Source organism: Plectropomus leopardus, chromosome 3 (assembly GCF_026936395.1).
Source record: "Plectropomus leopardus strain MGB_pleo_1.0 chromosome 3, ASM2693639v1, whole genome shotgun sequence".
NCBI lineage: Eukaryota > Metazoa > Chordata > Actinopteri > Perciformes > Serranidae > Plectropomus > Plectropomus leopardus.
In genome coordinates this window covers 26,160,963-26,183,302 of record NC_142178.1, presented here as the reverse complement: position 1 = coordinate 26,183,302, position 22,340 = coordinate 26,160,963, and the positions used below count along the sequence as shown (strand labels likewise).

The following is a 22,340-nucleotide window of genomic DNA, read 5'->3' as shown; positions in this document are numbered from 1 at the left end:
GACATAAATAATGGAAATATTGTGATTTGATTCTTTGATCATTTGACACAGCCACAGCAAAGGGGAAGTAGTTGGAAGTATAGGGGCATCATTATTTTATAGGTATCCTTTTAAGTTTTCACTCAACACAAAGTTTAGTTTGATCCATACCATCAAGCGCAACTTTAGGGTTTGACGAACATGATGAATGCATATTCTCAGTTTTTTTTTGTTTTTTTGTTGTTTTACATTATGAAACCTGCATTGTTAGTGGAACATCAATAGGGTATCCTCTTTTACCTCTCATAATTAAAGGAATGCTGTGGTAGATCTTCCTATAGGTGACACTGACCACCTACAATCCTGGCTCATGCAGTTCACCTTACTGTGGTCATCAGTGGGTGTTTGTCACAGTCAGAACCAGCGAGAGTATTAATGGCTATGGTGGAGTTAAGTTCATGTGGAGGGCATTAAAGGAGCTATTTGTAATTTCCAACTCCCCAGTACAACTGAATGGGGGGCAGTATTTTACCCATTCCCAAAGTTACAACTAGGGAGGAGAGTGAGAGAAATACTATAAAGAATAATATAGGCCAAGCAAGTAGGTACAGTACAAGTGTTTGGGAATTACAAAGCCAGGGGATGTGAGGTATGTTATCACAATATAGACAAAATGTGTCATGGTGATGGTCAAAGATGTTACTTACCATAGTGTGTAGTGAGTGAAGTCCAAAGCAGGATCTTCCAGCTCTGCAGGCCCTGGTTGTCTCTTCATGTGGGTAGAAGCTGGATCTGTTCCTCGTTCATACCTGAAGGAACAATTTCATGATATACTGACTGCAACAATGACACTGTTTGAACGTGTAATGATAAACACGCATAAAAAAGTGTAATGTCCTATTATCCATATAAGGATAACAAAGTTTCCAAGCTTTTACTCATGCCTCATCTCAGAACAGTAATGCCAAGTGCTTACAATAAGGTGAATTGGCCAACATTATTTTAGTCAGTCTACTACTGTGTCCATACAATGGCAATTTACAGTCATCAGTAATAAATAAAGGCATCTCACAACTGACTGCAGATCAAGAATACAGCCGCGCAAAATAAGGCTGCTAGCTTATGATCTTCACATGTGGCGTTTGTGTATAGTTTACTTTATAGCTTTCTTAGCTCAGTTTTAGCAACGCCACAGTAGAAAGAAAACAGTCACATCTTGCCAACTGCACGGCGAGATGTAAGTGCGAACTATAAGCCTGCAGTTTGTGTTGTTCCACTAAAGATATGTTTTGGTAAATAGTAGAGATGTTACTTACCACTCTAAAGGAATGTTGCGAGTTCAGCATCAAACCACATCTTTTTACTCTCCAAGAGCTGTGTCCAGCGTTGAAAAGATACACCAATGTTTACTCTAGTTTTGCTTCTTCTGACATCGCTTTTACATCCCTTATATCGCCTCTCAAGCCAGGATGTATTATTACAGAATGGGGGCCCGTCCCTGGCTGTTTAGCAGTGAAAATCTCTACAATACAACACATAGGCATCTTCGACGTCACATCAAACGTATGAAACTTCTTCATACTGTTGATAGAGTTAGTTCATTTTTTGAATATTTTAAACTAAAATTTTGTCCAGATCTTATATAATGCACCTTTAAAGTAAAGCAGAAAAGAAAAGTCAAAAGCTATCTGGGATGCAGATGTAAAGAAAAGAAAAAACAAAAATGTTGTCTGTCTGTAACTTATGTTGCTGCCTGTCTTTGCCAGAGTTTTTTCTGTTTAAAAAAGGGTTAAATTAAAACAATTTTACTAGTATAAAAGATTACTTTTATGTTTATGGTATAAGAAAAAAAATAATGCTGTGTTTCATAACATATCAGTCAAATGTATTTTATTTACATACTGGTCTGGATAAATCTGAATTTGGTGAATGCACCCATGCATACAGAAAACCGTAAAACTCCAGCAGATGCCCTTCATTATCACAGCATACGATATGCAACTATGTGCTTTGCAAGTTACAGACAGAGCATTATACCATAACACAGGGACAAGCACACTGTGTGCACATTAAACACAGCCTTGCACTGCAAAGGGCTTCCATCTGTATACATGTTCTTTAATTAAAAGCTGAAATACTAATCATTTTGAAATCCAATTAATAACTATGTATGAATTTACATAAGGTATAAACCACACAACAAATGGGATTGATATTTTGGAGTATGTACACACAACTACATTTACAATAATACAATTTGTGAAAGCCTAAAAAGTTGTTGGTATTGTCTTTTATAACAAACTGCACTTATAATAACAAAGCACATACTGTATAATAGAAAGTAAGTGTTGGTTTGCAAGTGTCAGAAATCAAACACTGATTCTGTTTGACACGTTTCAAGTATCTGAAGAAAAATGACCACGGAGCGTTGAAACAAATTTGGGAGGCTTCAATAAAAGATCAGGGTAGAAAAGGTGCTACACTTTTAAACCATCTTCTACCAAACAGATCTTGTGACAACAAAAGAAAGCTGCACTGTTTCAGTCCACACTGTGCTATAGAGCAGTTGCAATACCAAAAACTTGGATTAGACCAACAAAAGAAGGGCTAAACTCACTCATGTTGATTTTATATTTTGGGATTTTATCAGATTTGGAGCCAATGGGAAAACATTTTTCTCGTCCTTTTTTTTTTTTTTTTTTTAAAACCTCTAACCCTCAAAGAAGTGTATACCATCTCTGATATTTTGTTGATCAAAACAGACACAAAATGCACCCCTGGCCATATGTTTTAACATCAAGAAAATAAAAAAGCAATGGCTTGTGGTTAAAAGATCAAAGCAAGGCAAACACATACTCTTAAGTGAGAGAACGATCCTCTCTCCAGGAAGAAATGAAGCGAACGTGGGCCTCTCAGCATTGTGGCTGGAGGGCTGCCAGTTAGGTGGAGGACATTTTCCATGGTAAGTAGATACATGCAGGTTATAGTAACAAGGTGATGGAGTGAGAGGGAGGCTAAGAAGACGAGGGGGTGTGCTGCTGGGATCCGCCCATGACATTTCGATTCAGTCTTTTTATTCATGGACAGTCGAGAGGGAGATCCCACTGTTCTGCAGACACACAATTTTTTGGATATAGTTCACAGACTGGCTTGGAGGGGTGGCAGCGCAGGGGGTGGGGGTGGGGATCAGCGAGAGCCCCGGCAGAGTTAGGGGATGTCACAACAGAGTCAGTTCTCTTTGAGATGATTTTCCCTCTTGTTTTCATTCTGCCTTTCTCTGCTCTGTCAGTCAGAGTCTCCTCAGATTGTGCTCCTCTGTGCAGGAGCCTTTCCTCAGGGTGATGTCGTCCACAGCCATCTCGCCACTCCGACCACGCCCACGCTCCCCCTTCAGGATCACCTGGTGAACAGCAGCAACGTGCACACTGAGGTACTACCACAGAGGAACGAAGCGTGCTACATGATGAATGAGGACTACCATGCATTTCTAATTAAGACTGACGTCAATGTTACATTTTTATGGATCCACTCCTTTAAAAATGCAGCCTGCTGCTCTAATTTATTTTTCATAAATAGGAATACAAACATTTGACATACTGCCAAAAGTGCCTGTGGAAATAATCATTTAAAATGCTCACTTTATGAGTGAGCTTCTTCTCCTCTGATATTTTTACTGTGGTACTTACACTTTCCAGGCCAGTGCCCCATAATGTGATTTGGGTGTGCCTCCAGCCATTTCCACCTGTCCGGCCCCAGACTGCTGGACTGTACTGCTTTCCTTTCTTCACAAACACTTGCAGCATGCCCACGTGGTGGCCTGCCAACTTGTGCCGGAACGACAGGCACAGATTGCCGTCGTTCCAGGGAGGGGTGAGTGGAAGGACCAGCCGTGCCCCTCGCCCAGTCCTCTTGTTGCCTACCTCGGGAATAGTGAGGTAACGTCCACCTGGGGAAGTAAGTGATAGATGTCATGTTCAATTAATGAAAATAAACTGAATGGGGCACTCAGTAGATCACTTGGTAGAGTAGGCGCCCCATGTTCAAAGGCTATGTTTCAATTCCGACCCATGGCCCTTTGCTGCATGTCATCCCTGCTTTCTCCCCCTTTCATGTTCTTTCTGATATATCTGATTAAGGCAAAAAAAGCCCAGAAAATAATCTTAAAAGACAAAAAACTGAATAAGCATCTCAGTCAAAATGAGCAACTTTGAATTGTGCTTATCGAACACTAGACTGCATCTTGAAAAATAAACAATAAACAATGTCCCACCCTGCCATAAAAATGGGCCGCACTTGTACTTTTTTTCTAAATTTAGTGATATTTAGAGACTGTTATTGTAAAGTCTACTGCCAACTTCTAGCTAACTAGCTGCTAGCTAGCCAGGTCGAGGTTTTAAAATTTTAATATCAGTCAACATCAAGGAAAGATAGAGAAGAAATGGGCATTAGCCAAACTAGCACCTGCACCATCAGTTTCCCATGGGATATCAGGAACTGTAATATCCTTTGATTCACTGAAACTGGCCAAATCCTGGACAGCACCATTCAACCAATTATACCATTACCATTCAAATTATAAAACAGCAGACAACATGTAAGAGGACACAAAAAATAACTTAACCCCTGTGACCAAGTTAAAGGAGCTGATGGGATTATCTTTCGCTGGAATTGAACACTGGTATTTACACAATGTGCATGACTTATGTATATTGGTATGCTTCTTGGACTCTAAATTGCACTGAACTAAACACAGTTCACCTACACTAGTTTCAAACTAAGTGAGTTGAGAAGCAGATTAAACAGAAAAGATGTGACACAATTTCTAATAAATTAAACAGACTGGTTGACCCACTCGAGCAAAACTTTAACTATCTGCATGGCTCAGTTCCACAGGCTAAGTGAAAATATGCTGATTTAGTTTATTTATTTATTAAGGTTTTGGGATATCTGCGTGAAAGGTATTTGCTGCCACCCAGTAGAAAGTGCTGAAAGGAGTTTAAGCTTTGAAAACAGAAACAGAAACTTGTTTTTTCCAGACAATATCCCAATTTACTTAGGCCAATGTAGGTCAACTGACCTCACATTGAACAGTTTTTTATTGGATCTTCTAAACAGTCCCTACACAAACGATTGGGTCTGTGGGTTTTTTTAAAGACTGATTCAGTCTACGTTTCTTCAGTCTAAGCGTCTTAAGACTCTACGTTTCCTTGAGTGTTTGCATTGCAAACTTGCAAATGCAATCCTTTTTAAAGCTCTTTGCAACTTAATTAATCCACTCATCTTTTTTTGGATGTAGGCACAACAAAAAACTGAACCAAAACATTTGTACATATTAAAAATGATTTACGTTTCAGTGTAATTTGGGTGAAGCTACCCTTTAACGTGTAGGGTAGGTAGGTCTGTCTGTCTTACTGTCTGTCATAGTTGAAAACAGGATAGTTATATGCACATCGCATAGGTGCAAGGCTATCAAAAAACAACTTTCATGCACAGTGTGCAGGCGTTACCTTTTTCCCTCATGTCTATTTGTTATAGCACACAAAAGTATAAAGTATTTCATCGAGTTTCCAATATGTGAAAGAGAAAATATGAAAAAATATACGACTGAAAAACACTTGACCCACTTATGTTTCGTCACCTCAAAGTACAGCCAGTTGCCGGTGGCACATTATTATTATTTTTTAAATTAATTCATGCATTAGTAAGTCATAACAGAGCTATATAGTGTTAAAAATTTAAAGGTGAGAGTGCTTCTGGCTGATAGCTGATTAATGCTGATGTATTTTGCTTATCTAGCAGATCCGTGCAGGGCTGGTGTTAACCACAGGGGGTGTGATACGTATCTGTAGGCCACAGACGCTTTCTGCATAAGTTATGAGTCTCCTCCAAATCTGTGCCAATCCTTAAATGGCCATGAGTGTTTGCCAGTGGCTGTCTATCAAAACAACTTAAAGTAATGAACAGTTAATAGTAACACGCTTCACGTCACACTGAAGAAGTATGCATATTCATAAATAAAACACTATTCAAATGTTCTGATTGAATATATTCACCAAATGCTACTGCGAACTGAAATGTTAAATGGAATTACTCTCACTCAGAGCTAAGACTATGATTTACTGTAAATGATTTTCCAGGGAACTTAAAGGTCTGGGCAAAAATCTTTACTTTCTCTAATGAGTGAGCACAAACTTGGCTGAACTGAGGCCTCACTCAGAGTGTCTGGAAACACACTAGTAACTGAAAGACTAAGCCAGCTGGCAGAGGAAGCCAGATGTAGTTAGTGTTGCTTAAACAGTGCCAGTGTGCTGCACTGTTTAGGCTTCATACCCCGTTCTCTGAGTACTCTCAATGTAATTCATCACGTTTTCTCCTCATCTGAACCCCAAGAAAAACAGTGTCGTGTTCCCATTTAATGTGAGCCACAGGTATCGCTGACGGGTCGCGTAATCCACTTCTCATTTGCATCGCTTTGTAGAGCAAAGCACTAATCCGCAGAAAACACAAACTACTTCCCTCAAGTAATTTTCATCTTGACCTGTAATTGAGTAGAACAAAATTGAGCTGCTTAGATTGTCTGACTCTCTGTGTGTTTGCATACGTGTGCATGTCAGTAAAAGATGCAGCTATTCTCATTTCCATTTACTGACTATACAATAAACAATTTCCCTGGTGTGTGCATGAGCGATAATAGCCTTTCTATTACCTGACGGATCAGGCGTCGTCTCCCAGTGCAGGTCTCCATCTTTGTCCCTGATCCAACCACAAAGACCGTCATCAAAGGAGCAGCTCAGATACCCAGACGCTGAGAAGAATAAAACACACTTTTCAGAGAAGTGGAGAACACACACACACATGCAAAGAGGCTTCCTTCTGCTCTCTGTGATTTGCAGGAGCCCTGCTGTGTGATTCTATATTACTGGGAGCAAGTAGACTGCTTAAGCTCCTTCCTATAAGCATGATGATACAATAAAAATGTAAACATTTGCTTTAATGTTGTAATCATTGAGGAAAAATCGAGTGGAAAAGGAGCGGCATAGATTGCAAGCAGAAATGCATCCATCTAAAAATAATCCCAAATATTTGTATGAGTTGCTAGATCCATTACCAGCTGTGACAATGTCACAACAGCAGGTATGAAGCTGGCTTTTTCCCTTGTAAGTCTGTGTGCATGTCTTCATGATAAAATGTGGTCCCAGAGACACCAAGTGCAGCAATAACTACCACAGAAGATGTCCTGAGTATTTTTTTTAGGTCTGTCTGTCTGTCCATCTGTCCGTCCGTCTGTTAGCAGGGTAGAAAGTAGGGAAGGGGCCATTGGGACCCCAAATGTATGCCCCTGGCTCACGAAACTCCACAGGTGTGTAAGTGTGAAAATTGGTGTGGTCTGAGCAAGGGGGGCAGAATGAGGGGGTTAGAAATTAAGGAAAGGGGCCATTGGCATCCCTATATTACGCCCCTGGCTCACAAAGATTGACAGATGAACACTTGAGATCAAATCAAGGTTAAGTTCAGAGATGGGTTTGGGCCAAGCAAAATGGGCTGGAATTAGGGTAGGACGAGGGAAGGGGCTTTTTGATCCCCCACTCTATGCCTCTGTCTCAGAATATTTACAGACGTGTAGCTGAGATCCCAATAAAAACCGAATTTGAAGATAGGTGTGGTCTGACCATGGAGGCTGGACATAGGGTGTTAAGGGGAAGGGGCCATTGAAACCCCCACTTTATGTCCCTGGCTTACAAAACTTTAAAGGTGTGTAATTGAGATCATAACAAAGGCTGAGTTTGAGGATGGGCGTGGTTTGAGGGAGGGGGCCAGAATTACAGGGGGTAGAAAGTGGGTCAGGGGCCACTGGACCCCCCTCTTAACATCCCTGGCTTATGAAACTTTACAGGTATAAAGCTGATATCAAAATAAAGGTTGAGGTTGAAGATGGGTGCGGTCAGAGCAAGGGGGCTGGAGGTAGGACAATAAAAGCTACTGTAGGCACTATTTGACCTGGCTCACATTTCAGGGTACAGATCACTGTATTGTGGCTGGAGTGATCTCATCACAAGATGGTCATTATTGTAGTTTATCAGTGTATGTGAATGAGAGCGACTGTTTCTACACATCTAGGCTATTGTATGCACACAGAACCCCACACCTTAATAAAAATACATTACAGTTACAACAGAGAGCTGTAATATTCAATGAGTGATGATTTCTTTCCCAGCGATGATGCCAAGACAATAACATTAAGGCAATGCAGGCAAAACAGTTGCAGCATCATCCATGCATTGCTGTACAAATTGGTTCAGAGATAAGAATAACATCCATCATTTTGTCCCTGAAATAGGTTTTCCACAAAACACTTCTCAGTTCATTTTCTGAGCCAATGAAAACGCCTTCTATCTTGACGCCGCATAGCAAATGATGCACTGTGAACCAAAATAATCACATAACTAAACCATTAGGCAATTTAATCTGCATACCATTGACATCAATAAATCACATCGAGCAAATATGACAGATAAAATGCTGTCTCTTTACAAAAGCTAGTTTCTTATTGTTGCTGTAAGAACTCTACACTGAGTGCTATGGTGCATTCTGAAGCACAGCACTGATGTACTTCAAAATGATCAATTAATCATTCGAGCAATCAAGCAAGCATAATGTGAAAAGTGGAAAAGTCTGGCAGTGTGTTCTGGGCTGTGAGCCATTTTTTAAACGGATACGGCCAGATGTCATGTGTCACCTCCTGGTGAAGGGCCTATCAAAACACATCTGGTCACTATAATATCTTTGCCTCGGCACCAACCACTGCAGGAGTTGATTGTCAGTTTCATTTTGCCCACAGCAAATGTGGCTCGTCCGTCATCATTTGAGGTCTGCAGTCTGCTAACAGCAGGGCTGTTGCTGATTGTCTCTGTCAAATGTGCTCTGTTTACCTGGGTCGTCCTTGGCTTCATCTGCCGTGTTGCCAAGCTCAATGTCAAAGTCGATACCAAGGACAGTGTTCTGGCCGTGGTTCCGAGGGACTGAGGAGAGAGGTGAGAGACACAGGTTTAGATAAAGGATTAACAAAGGTATTATATTTGCTCACTGGCATCCCTGCTTGTGGCTATTGTGTGGCTTTGTGTCATTACACTACAAGGACTCTGCAAGGATAAATCAATGTCATGGTTTAGTGGCTGCATACCCTGAGCTAAGCACGTTAAACAGCACAGAACAAGACCAGAATACCTGAGAAAATCGGCAATAACACCAGAAGTCAAATGTGAATCATAACAAGGAAAAGGCCGATGGTTCATCTGATGCAATGTGCGGGCAAATGTTGTTGCCACACAAACTGGAGCTGAAGTACATGTGCACGCACACACACACACACACACACACACACACACAGCCAGCCCTTAAATAGCCTCTTTCCTTCTCCAATGGGGTCACACTGCCCAAAATACTATAAGCCAAGTTGTCTTATTACTGTAAAGGTCGACTGACAAGTGAAGCACAGAAAGTTCCTCTCTTACTTTTAAAGTGGTGAGCTTCTTTTGGCAAAACGTGCTTTGGCTCCTTTTCTCTATTTGAATGAAGATTGTCTTCACTGTTTTTCAAATGCTTTAAAGAGGTTCCTCATAGAGAAAATCTCCAAAAAACAAAAGTAAAACATCATCATCTTACTGCATTTTCAGATGAGACAAGTCTGTGGAATTTAATAAGACAAACAATCAATAAAACTATTCTCTGCATCCCAAGCAGATTCTGTCTCCTATGCTGTGAATGCGCTGTAACCTGCACTTGAACCGTGTCTCCCCCAGACATGTGGCCCCTCCAGTCAGCCTGAGCACTGAAAGGGCCCATCCCCACACTGGGTCACAACCACCTGGCAGACTGCAATGTAGTCTGACAGTCGAAGGAATCTGACAGCAGGAAGGTCACACTCACACCAGGCTCTCCAGCGATCCCAGGCATCCAAGTCTATGTGTGTTTGTGTGTCTCTGTGCTTTTAAGGAATGAGGGTCTCCCCCCGCCCCTTGATTGCCTGTGCCCGGTCGTAAAGCAGATATATAAAGAGTAAATACGGCCATATGCCAATTAAGGGAGCTGAAATTTGAACACTGAGGCTATAAGTATAAAATAGTTGCGTTTGCCTCTGCTGTACTGATGGGATAGATACCTTGTTTAATTATTAAAACTCAGGCAGAGAGACTGTGTTGTGTTTTTTGTTTTTGTGCCATTTTGTATGTTAAAAGGTCAGTTTAATCAAAGTACAGTACAGGTACTATCAAAACAACTGTGTATAAAAATGTAAAGACACATCTCAATTGCCACAAAAAAAAGATTTTTTAATACAACAAAGCATGTGATTTCATTGTTGCTGCTCAAATCATTGAAAATGCAGATAATATGACACTCAACACCAACGTGTCTTTCAAAGAAAGCATCCTGGTTACTTGTACGATCCACAGACTCGCTGTCAACAGCTCTCATGTGACCTTTTTCTCAGTAAAAAGTAGTTTAAACAAAAACATTTCACAGCAAGGTCAGTGGATTATCACAAGCAACAGAGACACTGTTTCTCCAAAGACAAATTTCTTGATGTTTTTCTAATGCATTCCTTTAACTCCATTAACCTTAGTCATGTTAGGGGAGAAATCTCATATATCTCAAAATTTCAGAACATGAAACTGTAACTTAGTGCGTGGGTAGACACCGCCAGAGGTAGGTTTGTAATTTGTGGGGAGTGACCCTTTAAACAACTTATGGTGCATTTGCTCAACAACTATGTTGGGACCTTGTTATTTTACCTCTTGACCTTTTGTGGTTCATTTCAGCCAACTATTTGGGAGGTCAATAAAAGCAGCTCAAGGGGGATTTGGTTTGTTCTGCCAAAGGCTGAGCAATAACTTATCCTTGACTCTTATGTTTTGGTTTTGAGACAAACACAGCATACTTCTTTCTTTTTTTTTTAATGCAATGTGACTTTGCCTTTTAGATATGAACTTTCCCTTTGTGTTGACATATTGTTAAATCATTACATTCATGTTACTGTTTGTGGGTTAAAACCTTTAATCTAAATGCCAACTTGGAGCTTAGGGAAAGAAAAGAGAGAATATGCTGAAAGGGTTTTATAGAAAATTTGAAGTTGACAAGACAAGGTAAGTTTTTTGGACTAGGGCACCATCTTGTGAGAGTTGTGCTTGTTAACTGTGCCTGCTACACAGGTCAAGCAACATTTTTTGGACAAATTGATCGCAATAAACAACACCCTGTTCATACCTGGTATTAAAATGTGTTTTGGTGACATCATTGTTTCTAACTTATTTTGTGTGTCTAGCTGCCCACTTGCTGTGTTCAGATTTAATTACTGTATAAGTTACTTATTCTAGATGGTCAAAGGTTCCTGCACACTGTTATTACATCCAAACTTGCTTGGAGTATGCTCTCAAGTGACGTTAGTGGTTTTGTCAATACAGCTGGAGATGTCGCTGTCAGCAGAATTCAACACATCTCCTTTCAGAGAGAAAGAAATGATTGACGGTCAAAAGATTTCCTCCAACTTACTGTAAAATGGGTATGTTATATAGCATTTGTGCACTGTCACCAAGACAACCTCCCCTTCCTTTCACTGATGACGTAGTCCTTGTCGAAGACCTATCAAGACACATTAACGTTTACAGGGCACAAGATATGTGGTTAAGACCACCTTGACAAGTGGTTTGAGTGACTGGATCACAATGTGTCTTGGTGGATGTTAACACTTGAAATTACTGCTGTCCACTTGGGACTGGATCACCCATATTAATACCAGGTAAAAGCAAGCTCATAGATCCATGAGTTGGAAGCCCAAGACTGCATTACAGACCTCAATTCATGACCTCCACTCACATACCCTGACATTATCAGCTGTCTCGTTTTTGGACTGAGTGGATACACTTTGGTGATAGAGATAACAGAGCGCATATCTATCTGTCTATCCTCTATCTATCAGTCACAGGAAGAAAGTGTTAGCTTTCTACAAAGTAGAAGAGAGAAAAAAAAAAATCTAAATGCCAGAACCACTAAAGCTCACTGATTAGCACAATTCTTTAATCAATAGACAAGCAAATATAAAAATGAATCTATTATCTGCCTGGAAGCTGTGATTTCCTAGAGTTTTGTCAGCTGTGCAGCTCCAGATTTAGACTTGACACAAAGACACGAGATTGGTATCTCCTTATCTAATTCTACCCATTGTATTGAATTGTATTCCCCAAAACATTGAACTAGTCCCTTAACTGTTTCTCCGAATTGAAAACAAGAAAAGGTAGGAGGTACAAGGTCTTCACTGGACACACTCTGACTTCGGTACACACCTCCAATTGAGGCACAGCTGAGGTGTTCTTCATGCCATGATGCTCTCATTCAAATGATTGCTATTTCCGTCTAATTATTTGAATAATCACTCAGCGGTGTCTCTCCTCCCTCCCACTCTCATCTTATTCAAACCATCTTCAGCAGCTCTGATTTCTAGAACTGCTCTGCCGTGGTGCGAACTATTAGATTGATGTCTCCCTCAAGCAGTGCAGACAGGTGTTAATGTAATCTTCTCTTCTCTTTCCTTTTTCTAATTATGTGATGCCATCTGGCAAGGTGAGTTTGAACCACAGTATCTCACCTCTTATCCTGTACTTTCTGTTGCATCTCGCTAGACATTTTTACACCAACAGAGCTGAATGTTAGGTTTTGGTTAACACTGACTTTTGTTGTGCCCACAAGCCAATGTGACACCAAAGATCAGTTGGGAGACACTTCTATTTATGTTTCTTTGCATGTTTTTGTGCACTTTATACAGTTGTGCATACATTCAAATAAGCCTCCTTCTGCCACCTTTCTGTGTTGCTGTTTATCATAATAATAATGTGCAAATTCACAGAAACTACACGTCTGAAGAGTTCCTGGTTAAACTGTTTGCTCTATGCAGTTAGAACTCAGGGGATACAATTAAAAGGATAAAGCTGGCATTTTTCTGTTGTTACTGCCAACAAATCCTAAAACCAACAGTATAGTATATAAAGTATTTGCCCATCACATAATACTCTCTCTATGCAACACATAGCATTTTAATTTTAACTTATTTGTACTGAATAAGTATAGAGAGGGGTGAGAAACAAAAGGGCACAAATGATATGTTAAATGTATGAATGTGGTATGAATGTACATGTGTCTCATGTATATGATAGTATTGATGTTTTAGCCTAACACCACCCTCAGACAGTATATTGTATACTATCTAATACATCAAGGTATCAGTATTTGTTAGGCATAGATTGTAAGAAAAAACCTCATGGTGGAAAGCATGAAATCAAATAAAGGTAATTATACAAAAGACGTATACAGAGGAGTGAGAACTGGAAGGATGTAAATGACATTTTGCCACAAAATAAGTTCTATGTATCAATTAAAAGTTCTCGATGAACTCTTTTTACTGCCAAAAGTGTGCGTGTGAATTTTAAACAAATCCAGTTAAACAGATAGAATCTGTTTACAATCTGAAAACTAATTTTGTCCTGAACTGATTGTTTCAGTTTTAACATGCCACAGGGATCATCTCATTTAAAACTATTATGTAAAGGTGCACGTGAGAAGAAAACAGCAGATGATTGCATTAATTATTACCCCCTCAAAAAGAAATGATCTCAACCACCTCTGATTGCTGCAGCATTTTCATGATTCAATTCCATAATTTTGTTTTGATCGAGAACGTCAAACTAAAACAAAGACTGATGATGCATTCTGAATGTAATTGGTGTCACAGACACATGCTTGGCAGGGAGCGTGGTGTGACATGTGGATAAACAACAGTCTGGCTGAGAACCAGTTTGTGTTTGTTAACTGAAGCCAGAAAGATAATTACCTTGAGAGAGAAATATTCTTACCTAAACACTTAGCACGCTACTGCAAACTAATTTATCATCCTGTAAAAATGGGAATTACTTCTTCTCCAGACCAAATTGTTATATGGGGGTGGATTTAGCTTGATTGAGATCATGTTAGAGGGTTAAGTGTTACACTGAGACAACAACTTGAAAGCATTAATACACACAACTCACACTGCCTTACATTGAATCTGATATCAAAATGACTTTGATTTTAATCATTTTTACCAGTTTACATTAAAAACAATCTTAAAATGTATTTCTAAATGTTCAGCACCAAGACTTGCATGTTGTTAGCTGGAAGATAAACTTTGTACGCATGGGAATTGACTGCCAACTGCTCAGCACCATGTGCACACATATTCATGTGTTTGAATACAAAATGAATATGATAATACACATCATCTGTCGGGGCAGACATCACTTTTGATTCCCCAGATGGTGACATGTGTCACAATAAACACAATGTCTCAGGATTCAGATGAAAAAATATGCAAATATGCTCCAATTTAGCGAGCAGAAATTGTCAGAGAGCTAATGAAGATGAATCCTTAGACAAATAAGCGTCAAAGTCTTTGACCGAAAAGTAAACAAAAGGGGCACCTCACTATCAAACATAAAAAAACACAGATAATAACCTGCTATGCAACAAGTTCTTATTTTTTTTGTTAAAGCTGCTCTAATAGGTTAAATATCTTGCGTAATGTGTACTTCTACTGTATATGTGTAGTGTAATATGTGTCATGAAAGCTGTTACTCGTAATGATGAACCCACAGGGAATTATCAGTAAACATAGCTGTACAGAGTGTTTCATCATCTCTCAGCTTTTTGCATTGTTTTGACAGCTCACAACTTTACTGTTTTGGTCCACTTTCACCGCTATAACATTTAGATCATGTTTCAGTGATAACTTTAAACACCCACTGTACACAACCTACTCAGTACAAATGGTCCTCTTGTATCCGCTCTCTAATTCTCTCAGAAAATGAAAGCAAAGTCTCCAAAGTTTTGTGAATTTTTTCCAACTGACTTTTTGTTAAATTATCAACTTGCACAATTTTTGTTATGTTGCGTTGTTCATGGACCAACTAAAACCCACACTATACATTTGCTACCACTGCTAATTTCTCTGCTGGTAGGATCACCAACACCTGTTTGCTCTGAGCATGGCCACCACCACTCGCTGTCAATAACTGACTGTACACAAAGTCATTACACTACTCTGATCACTTGACGTTTGAGCCTCCTCAAACTTCCTGTAATAGGTCATGAAGTCCAAACCATCAACAAAAATGTTTTAATTAAACTGGCTCAGTTTGATTACGACCAAAACCCTCTCTTTTTGTCAGGCTGAGGTTTGGCTGTTTGGTTCGTTTGGAGGTCTTACCCAGGTAATTTTGGTGATCAGGCTAAAAAGTCTGGACAAAATGAGGTAGGTGTGAAAGAGCTCTAAATCCAGGACTTATTTTGGTCAGGCGAACAGAAGCACAACTCAGAATAAATCATACTATAATATATAACATCATGATAATGCTCCCAATCTCCGGATCTCTCTGGATGTGTAAAAAGATAACTGTCTGCTATCGGGTTAACTATAACACCTTTATGCAGTGATAATATGTTAATGTTGTATTTATGGCTTCAAGCACTGGCACTGCCCCCAAGTGGCCAAAAAATATGTGAATGAGGGTTTAAAGTTTTGCTTTCATTATTAATATCTGTAAAGAGGCCTATAATTACCCTCAAATAGGAGGGGATATTTTTGGTTTGGTTTGTTTGTTTGCCAATAGAAAAACAACTTGCCTGATTTTTATTAAAATTGGTGGAAAAGTTAGGCATGGGCCATGGAAGTACACCATATATTTTGTAGTGGATCTGAATCCTGGGGCAAAATCACAAATTATTTGTCACTTATGTTAACATTGCAAGATGGGGATTTAGCCTTAGCTGAAGCCTGCACTCTCTATGTGCCCTTCTATTTTAATAAGTTATCAGCTGAAGAAAGAAAAATGCTGATTTCTCATCTATAGCTCAAACCCTTTAATCATATTTGTGAATAGCCCTTGGATTTAGAGGTCAATAACTTGTGTGTGCATTTTAACAGGAATGTCATCTACAACAAACCAGAACGGAATAGTATATAGAGAGAAGTTCTTACTGTGGACATCTCCCCTCTGTTTGGTAACCTCCTTCTGAATGGTGTTGTCTACTGGTGTGACCGGTGCCGGGGGCTGGGGACGCCTGGTTGGAGCTGCTGGCCTTGGTGGGATGTACGGCTTGCGCGTGGGTGCCGGTGGCTTCCTGGTTGCGATAAACGGCTTCCGGGTGGGTATTGCTGGCTTGCGTGGAGGTGGGGTGACCCTCTTTGGAGGTGCTTTGGTCGTTGTTGTGGTTGTCGTAGTCGTGGCAGCAGTTGTTGATTTGGGGATAACAGGGAAGATTTTCACTGGTGGGCGGATGGTAGTGGTAGTCCTCCACTGATCTATGTCGGGGATGCGGTTGTGATGATTTGGAGGCAGTTTGCCTGGTCTCGGGGGGTCAATAGCCACCTTAGGAATGGCTGAAATAATAAGAGAATGCAGATGGAGTGTTGAAATATGAGCACTTAAAAGTTAATGAGATGTAAAATTGCAGATTAACGGCAATGATTAGTCTGACTTTTGCAGAAGAGAGCTTTCATTCATCTACGGAGACTTCTCTTGGTATCTCTTAACTAAATGTTAGCATCCTGAAACAAATTGGGTGTCTCAGATTTCACTAAAGCAAATCATACACAAGAGAGGCCCATAAAATCATTTTTTCACTTATGTTGGGCTTTTAAAAAGACAATTCTGGACATGTTTTCCTCAATGGGACTGTTAAAAGAGAGAAAGAGGAATGGCTACGTGCAATATGACAGGGTGCCTTCACAAACTGAGACACCCCACGTTCGAAATCAATATTGCTTTCTGACGGTGGCTTTTTATCCATTCATGTGCTCGCCCTGATTAGCAATTCTTTGTGTGTTCACAGCCCGAGGCATCGCAGCATCAGGCTAAAGCTGCTCTGTGTGTGTTGAATGATCTCTGCACTTAAACAGGCTGCTGCGCCCTGGAGATCACCCTCGCTTTGCTGATGTCATCAAAGTTACACCTCCTTTTTCCTTTGTTCCTCCACACATTCTTCACTTCAGGAGCAGAGGCAGAGACTGGGGGGTTGGTATGATGTGGTGGGGGCTTCATAAGGGTTTCATGAGTGAGGAATGAGAGTGGACAAAGGCAAGGGGTTTGAACTCAGTTATTGCCTTCTCAGGTTGCAGGCGACTTTGATATGTGATACACAAATAGGATATTGCAACTCGACTCCCCGAGCACTTGTGGCTCACACCCCCTTGGGGAGGCGACAGGGTGAAATATTTGCAGCGCACTACACCGGGAGGCATCCTCTTTGCTCTATGGACTGCTACACCAGTTGTGTCTGTTAGATGATTAAATAACTGTGGAGAATAAATGACTTCTTGTCCACTGAGCAACTGTTAAAAACTGCAGACGGAAAGACTAATGACCTGTGTGTCGGCTGGCAAAATGAAACAAACTACCACCACACATTTGATGATGACTCCTCTTTTGACTGATTAAAATGGCCAGATGTCAAAAAGGGAGTCAAGGCTTACTCTGGGCATATGTAATAATGGATTGAGGTGATTTAGGTAATGACTGACAGCCATTACAAAGAAAGGAATTTCAGTCCCGGCTCTGTGCTTGTGAGGCCTATTCCTCCCTCCTTCTTGCTTTCCGAGCTTTTTAAAAAACACAGGCAAAGATAACAAAAATGTGAGGCCCTGTTCCTCTTTGCAAAAGTGAGCATCGGGGCCAGGGGTTTTGTTCTCAGCTCTTACGTTTGCAGTCATGGCCCATCCCCCTGTAACCATCTTTGCATTTGCACTTGTATGAGCCCGGCGTGTTGTAGCAAGTGGCGAAGTTGCTGCAGTGGCTCTGACCTGAAGAGCACTCATCCACATCTGAAAAATAAAGAAAACAACATTCAGCTACCCAGCTGCAAGTATTAAAAAAAAACCTTGAGACATAACAGAAGAATATCAAAGGATAATTGCTTCAGATCCACTTCAAGAAGGGCTCAAAGTTTATGTCATACGTGCTGTTAGTGAAAGCATTTAAGTGAATAACAGTGATCCCTGTGTGAAAGCCAGGGCAAAAAAAATCATCATGAGAGTTGTTCGTTAAGGATTTTCTGTGAAATAGAGCCACAAGGTCTTTGAAGCATTTCTGAGGGCAACTGCCTTTGAAAAAAACTGTTTTGAAAAAAATAATAAGTAAAGATTGGAGATGGTTTATTTTCCAGATGCTGATAAGATTCAAGGTAACCATGTAGATTTGTATAGAGTATTTATTCAAATGTAAAATATTGTTTAGTATGGTGCATATAATTCATTTCATTTATTGTATCACAGCATTATAGCTACTGCTATATAGGAGCACTGCTGCACTGGGCAAATTTTAATAACATGAATCATGGAAGTTTGAATTAGTTTAGTTTGTTTGTAGTTTGTTAAATCTGAGGAATCCTGAAGAGGTTTTATTTTCTTCGTCGTTTAGTGTTTTCTTTATTTACCACTTAATTTACTTTGAAAATGTAAAAGAATAGAATTTGTGATCCTACTTTTTAAGGCAGCATAAAATGACCTTTTTCTTTATCAGTTTTAATTTTAAATACATTTTGAATGTCAGAATCAGTGGTATGTTTGACTGTAATGCTAAACTCTAATATGCAACATTACATATTTAAATACTGTTAATTGATTTTTGAAAAATGATTTTATTCAATTTTTAAAAGGAATCAATGACTCAAATGAGTATCATGACACAAACATCCCAATAGGCAGAACTTACTAAAAACACTTTTTTTTCCCAAATTCCAAATTCTTGATTAAAACAACAAAAATCATTGAGAGCAAACAAATGACATTTTAAAAGCTACTCATTTCCCTTGAAACTTCATGCCCATTGTTTTAAATTGTCACCCTCAAAGGTTAATCATCAACCCCTTCCCTTTCCTCCTTCAGATTTGTTTTAAAAAGGTATTTTGTTTGGCTTTATTTAATATGCATGGGCAGGTTGTTCCGTAGAGAGATCTCAGTGTAGTAAAATTAGCATCTTGCTTTTTTACCATTAAAACGAGCAACACTGCAGTGCCTCAATGTAAAAGTGCTCCATCACAAGTAAAAGCCACACTTTAAAATGTTACTTCATTAGAATTACATATAATCAGCAAAATGTACCTTATATGCAAAACATCTCCTATTATTGTGGAAAATGCAAGTAGTGTGAGAAGATTAATTTATATAATGCATCATATTTCATAAACTGATGATGTGTTTTGTATGTAAAAACTTAATCTGCAAAGCTATCAGATAAATGTAGTCATTGGCGTATATTTTGGGGGCACAAAGCATCTGCATTTGCTCCTTCAGTCTGATGTAAAAACAAACCTGCATCACTAAAAATAACTGGGTTATGAGTCAAAACATGTCAGCACATCTATGACCTTTGTAAGTTTATCTGCAAAAGCCTCACTGCGGAGACCTTGTGACGTACCAATGCACTGATATTTCCCATTGATGTATTGCAGGTCAAAGCCTTCGTGGCACTTGCAGATGTAGCTACCAAAGGTGTTAATGCATTTCCTGAACCTGGGACACACTGCGATCCCTGTGGCACACTCATCCACATCTGCAAGAGGAGGAAAGAAAAAGATGCAGGTTATTACACGGAAGAAAAAAATTAAAACATAATATATTCATCGTTTTTTGCAAGAAAAATCCTTTTAGAGTTGGTCACATACAGTACATAATGCATTCAAAATAACACAATGGAAAACTTCAAGGCATAAAAAAAAAAAAAAAGGCAATTTAATCCAAAACTAAACAAACATCTCTATTCATACCAGAAGACTTTTTCACCTTCCCTGGTTAGTATTCATTTATGAACAAAGCACATTAGGTATTCTGTTCAGTGAGCAGAATACAATGCACAATACCTTGTTTCATTATTTAAAGACCTATTCTAAGTGTCTCTGTTGATCACCTTTGCAGGCATGTGGGCATTAATATTTAGACACGGAGAGGCTCTACGCATTTGCCTTAAAATCATTAATTTATTTGCTGCATAATGCAGCTGAGGCAGCGCAGCGCTACAGGGACTGTCGTTTTAAAGGACCTTCAAAACACAGCGACACCTGGACCAGCTGGGAAAACAAGGTAGTGAAGTGAGTGTGCAGAGCTCTCTTATCCCTTAACAACTACTGTTGAGGTTCTCATCAGTGCTCAGTCCCAAACTGCTCCAGTGGAGCTACTTAATAGCCAACAGTTGAATTATTTAGCTACTGACAGAGCAGTGGTGAGTTATCATGTTTTACATAACGCACACATGCACACATAAATACAGTCACTGTGTCAAGATTAATATTAATATTGCTTATAAACGCCTGCTTTAATGAATGTTACTTCCTAGTTTGAAGTTTGAAGACAGCACTGATTTCTTTTTTTTTTCAAAGCATCAGAGTTAAACCCTTTTTTTATAGTTACATATACATCAGCCAATATTAAGCTCTACAATTGTGTTTAACTTGACAACTTGTCTGATAGATTAAGCAATTTGTATGAGAGGCGGGATTGAAATATGAGGCAGTCTCATACCATCTTCTGCAACAATGCAAAAACATCAATACACTTTGTCATTAATTTTTCTGTCACAGTGCAAAACAAGTCAATACTTCCTCCAAGTGGATCCTCAAACATCGTTTTTAAAAGATTTCCTGCTTAATCCATCTTTAGTACACAAATAGCAGGTGCACCATTTTAAAAGTGCTATTTGACATTTGAGACAGACTACTTTTCACATCAAATCATAAATCCAATTAACCAAAAGTTATTTAGTCAAACATCTGAGTCCATATTTGTAAAACTGCTAATAGTTCTATTTTTGACTTAAGCAAAAGATAAAGAGTAAAACTTCTTTAATTGTTACTGCTACTTGCAAAAAAATAGAAGCTCTTTATCAAATTCTTCATGACTTAGCCTCCCTAAGTCATTTATCAGGGTTGTGAACAACACAGCTGGCACTGACTTTGTTTGCATTCTCTTTCAATGTATCTTCACTGTCAGCACTTGTCAGTGTTGTAAATGCGGTGAATTCTGTTTATTATGTATCATCTAACAGCTGCTTCACTTTGGTTTTCTTTTTTTCCAGTTTCTGCTAATTTCCTATTATTTCATCCTAAGTAATTCATCCTTTTTATATATTAGAAATCATAGATTGATGTTAATTCCCCACATCTATTGGAGCTACTTCATAAAAATTAAAACAACAACAACTGGGCAGATGGAGAGTTCATGCTTGTCTCTTACTGGGTATTCTCGGGAATTGTAGTAAAACAGTTTTGCATCTACACAAACTCTCCAACAAGGCTCTGGTTACTGAAAGGAATCACCTCCAAATATGCAGGGATTACTTAAGGGAGACTTTGGGCCCCTGAGGCTGTGGGTCCAGGGCCCTAAAGTGTCAGCGGCCCACCTGGTCTTTTTCTGCAATATGTAAACTATGAAAAAAAGGTCAAAGCAGCCACAAAAGATCCTGAATTACTACAAAGATAAACAAAACCACAAGAGGATGCATAACAATGATGAATAATTATTTTCAACCAAAATTAGCATGTGCATGCAGGTTTTTAAACACGGGTAAACCCACTAAAAGACTGCTTTCCCAGTGCCAGTAGAGCAGAGCTGTGTGCACGGCTCTACAGCAGATAAGTAAGTGTCTGTGTGGGTTGCTTTGGTGTGTCCATTTGAAGTCACGGAAAGACCAGTAAAGAATTAAACAGTAGAGAGCAGCATGGACAGAGGTCTGTGAAAACTCTACAGTGGTTACTTCTGTTTTATAGCTCTTACTGATTCAGTCTCTTTCAAACTCTGTGCAGTCTTATTTGGATTGATGTTTTAGTGCTGCTTAGCAGGACACGGACAGTAATTAGTGGTGGCACGTCATTGCACTTCACCGATCAAGGAGCTGAAATTAGTGCGTTCACCCAGTTGTTGTGCTTCCATCAATGCCAATCGGAGCTGGAGGCGATAAAAACCTGTGACTACTGCAGTCATTTGACCAGGATGTGATTGTACACTTTCCCATTGCATTAAAAAGTCAGATGTTAGTGAATGTCAGTGGGGTTTTTGTGTGCGTGTGTGTGGTGGGAATGAGGCTACAGAGATGCAAATTAACAAAAATAGAGGCAAAACCACCACCAATTCTGTATGTCTGGCTCTTATGGGTAAAAAGGTTGTGGAGCTTTTTGCATATCTGTGCCCAGGGGCCCATTGTTTCATGATCCATCCATGCCTTCATAAATATGATTAGACACCCTACATAAAACATTACTTGCTTGGGGATCCAGAAACCTTCAATTTA

General features: G+C 39.5%; 1 protein-coding gene across 5 annotated transcripts in view; it reads right to left on the bottom strand.

Annotated features, from left to right (window-relative positions):
• Positions 1 to 1,852: 1,852 nt before the first annotated feature.
• The window catches only part of npnta (nephronectin a), a 64,139-nt gene continuing 43,651 nt past the window's right edge, over positions 1,853 to 22,340 (bottom strand). For all 5 annotated transcript variants that reach the window (XM_088075963.1, XM_088075961.1, XM_088075962.1 and 2 more), the window contains 7 exons: positions 19,476 to 19,610; positions 17,759 to 17,881; positions 16,040 to 16,441; positions 8,910 to 8,999; positions 6,686 to 6,784; positions 3,666 to 3,925; positions 1,853 to 3,379 (listed from right to left, as the gene is read on the bottom strand). In XM_088075963.1, the coding sequence (XP_087932089.1) occupies positions 3,269 to 3,379; positions 3,666 to 3,925; positions 6,686 to 6,784; positions 8,910 to 8,999; positions 16,040 to 16,441; positions 17,759 to 17,881; positions 19,476 to 19,610 (1,220 nt within the window). In that variant the 3' untranslated portion in view covers positions 1,853 to 3,268. The remainder of the gene's footprint in view (positions 3,380 to 3,665; positions 3,926 to 6,685; positions 6,785 to 8,909; positions 9,000 to 16,039; positions 16,442 to 17,758; positions 17,882 to 19,475; positions 19,611 to 22,340) is intronic.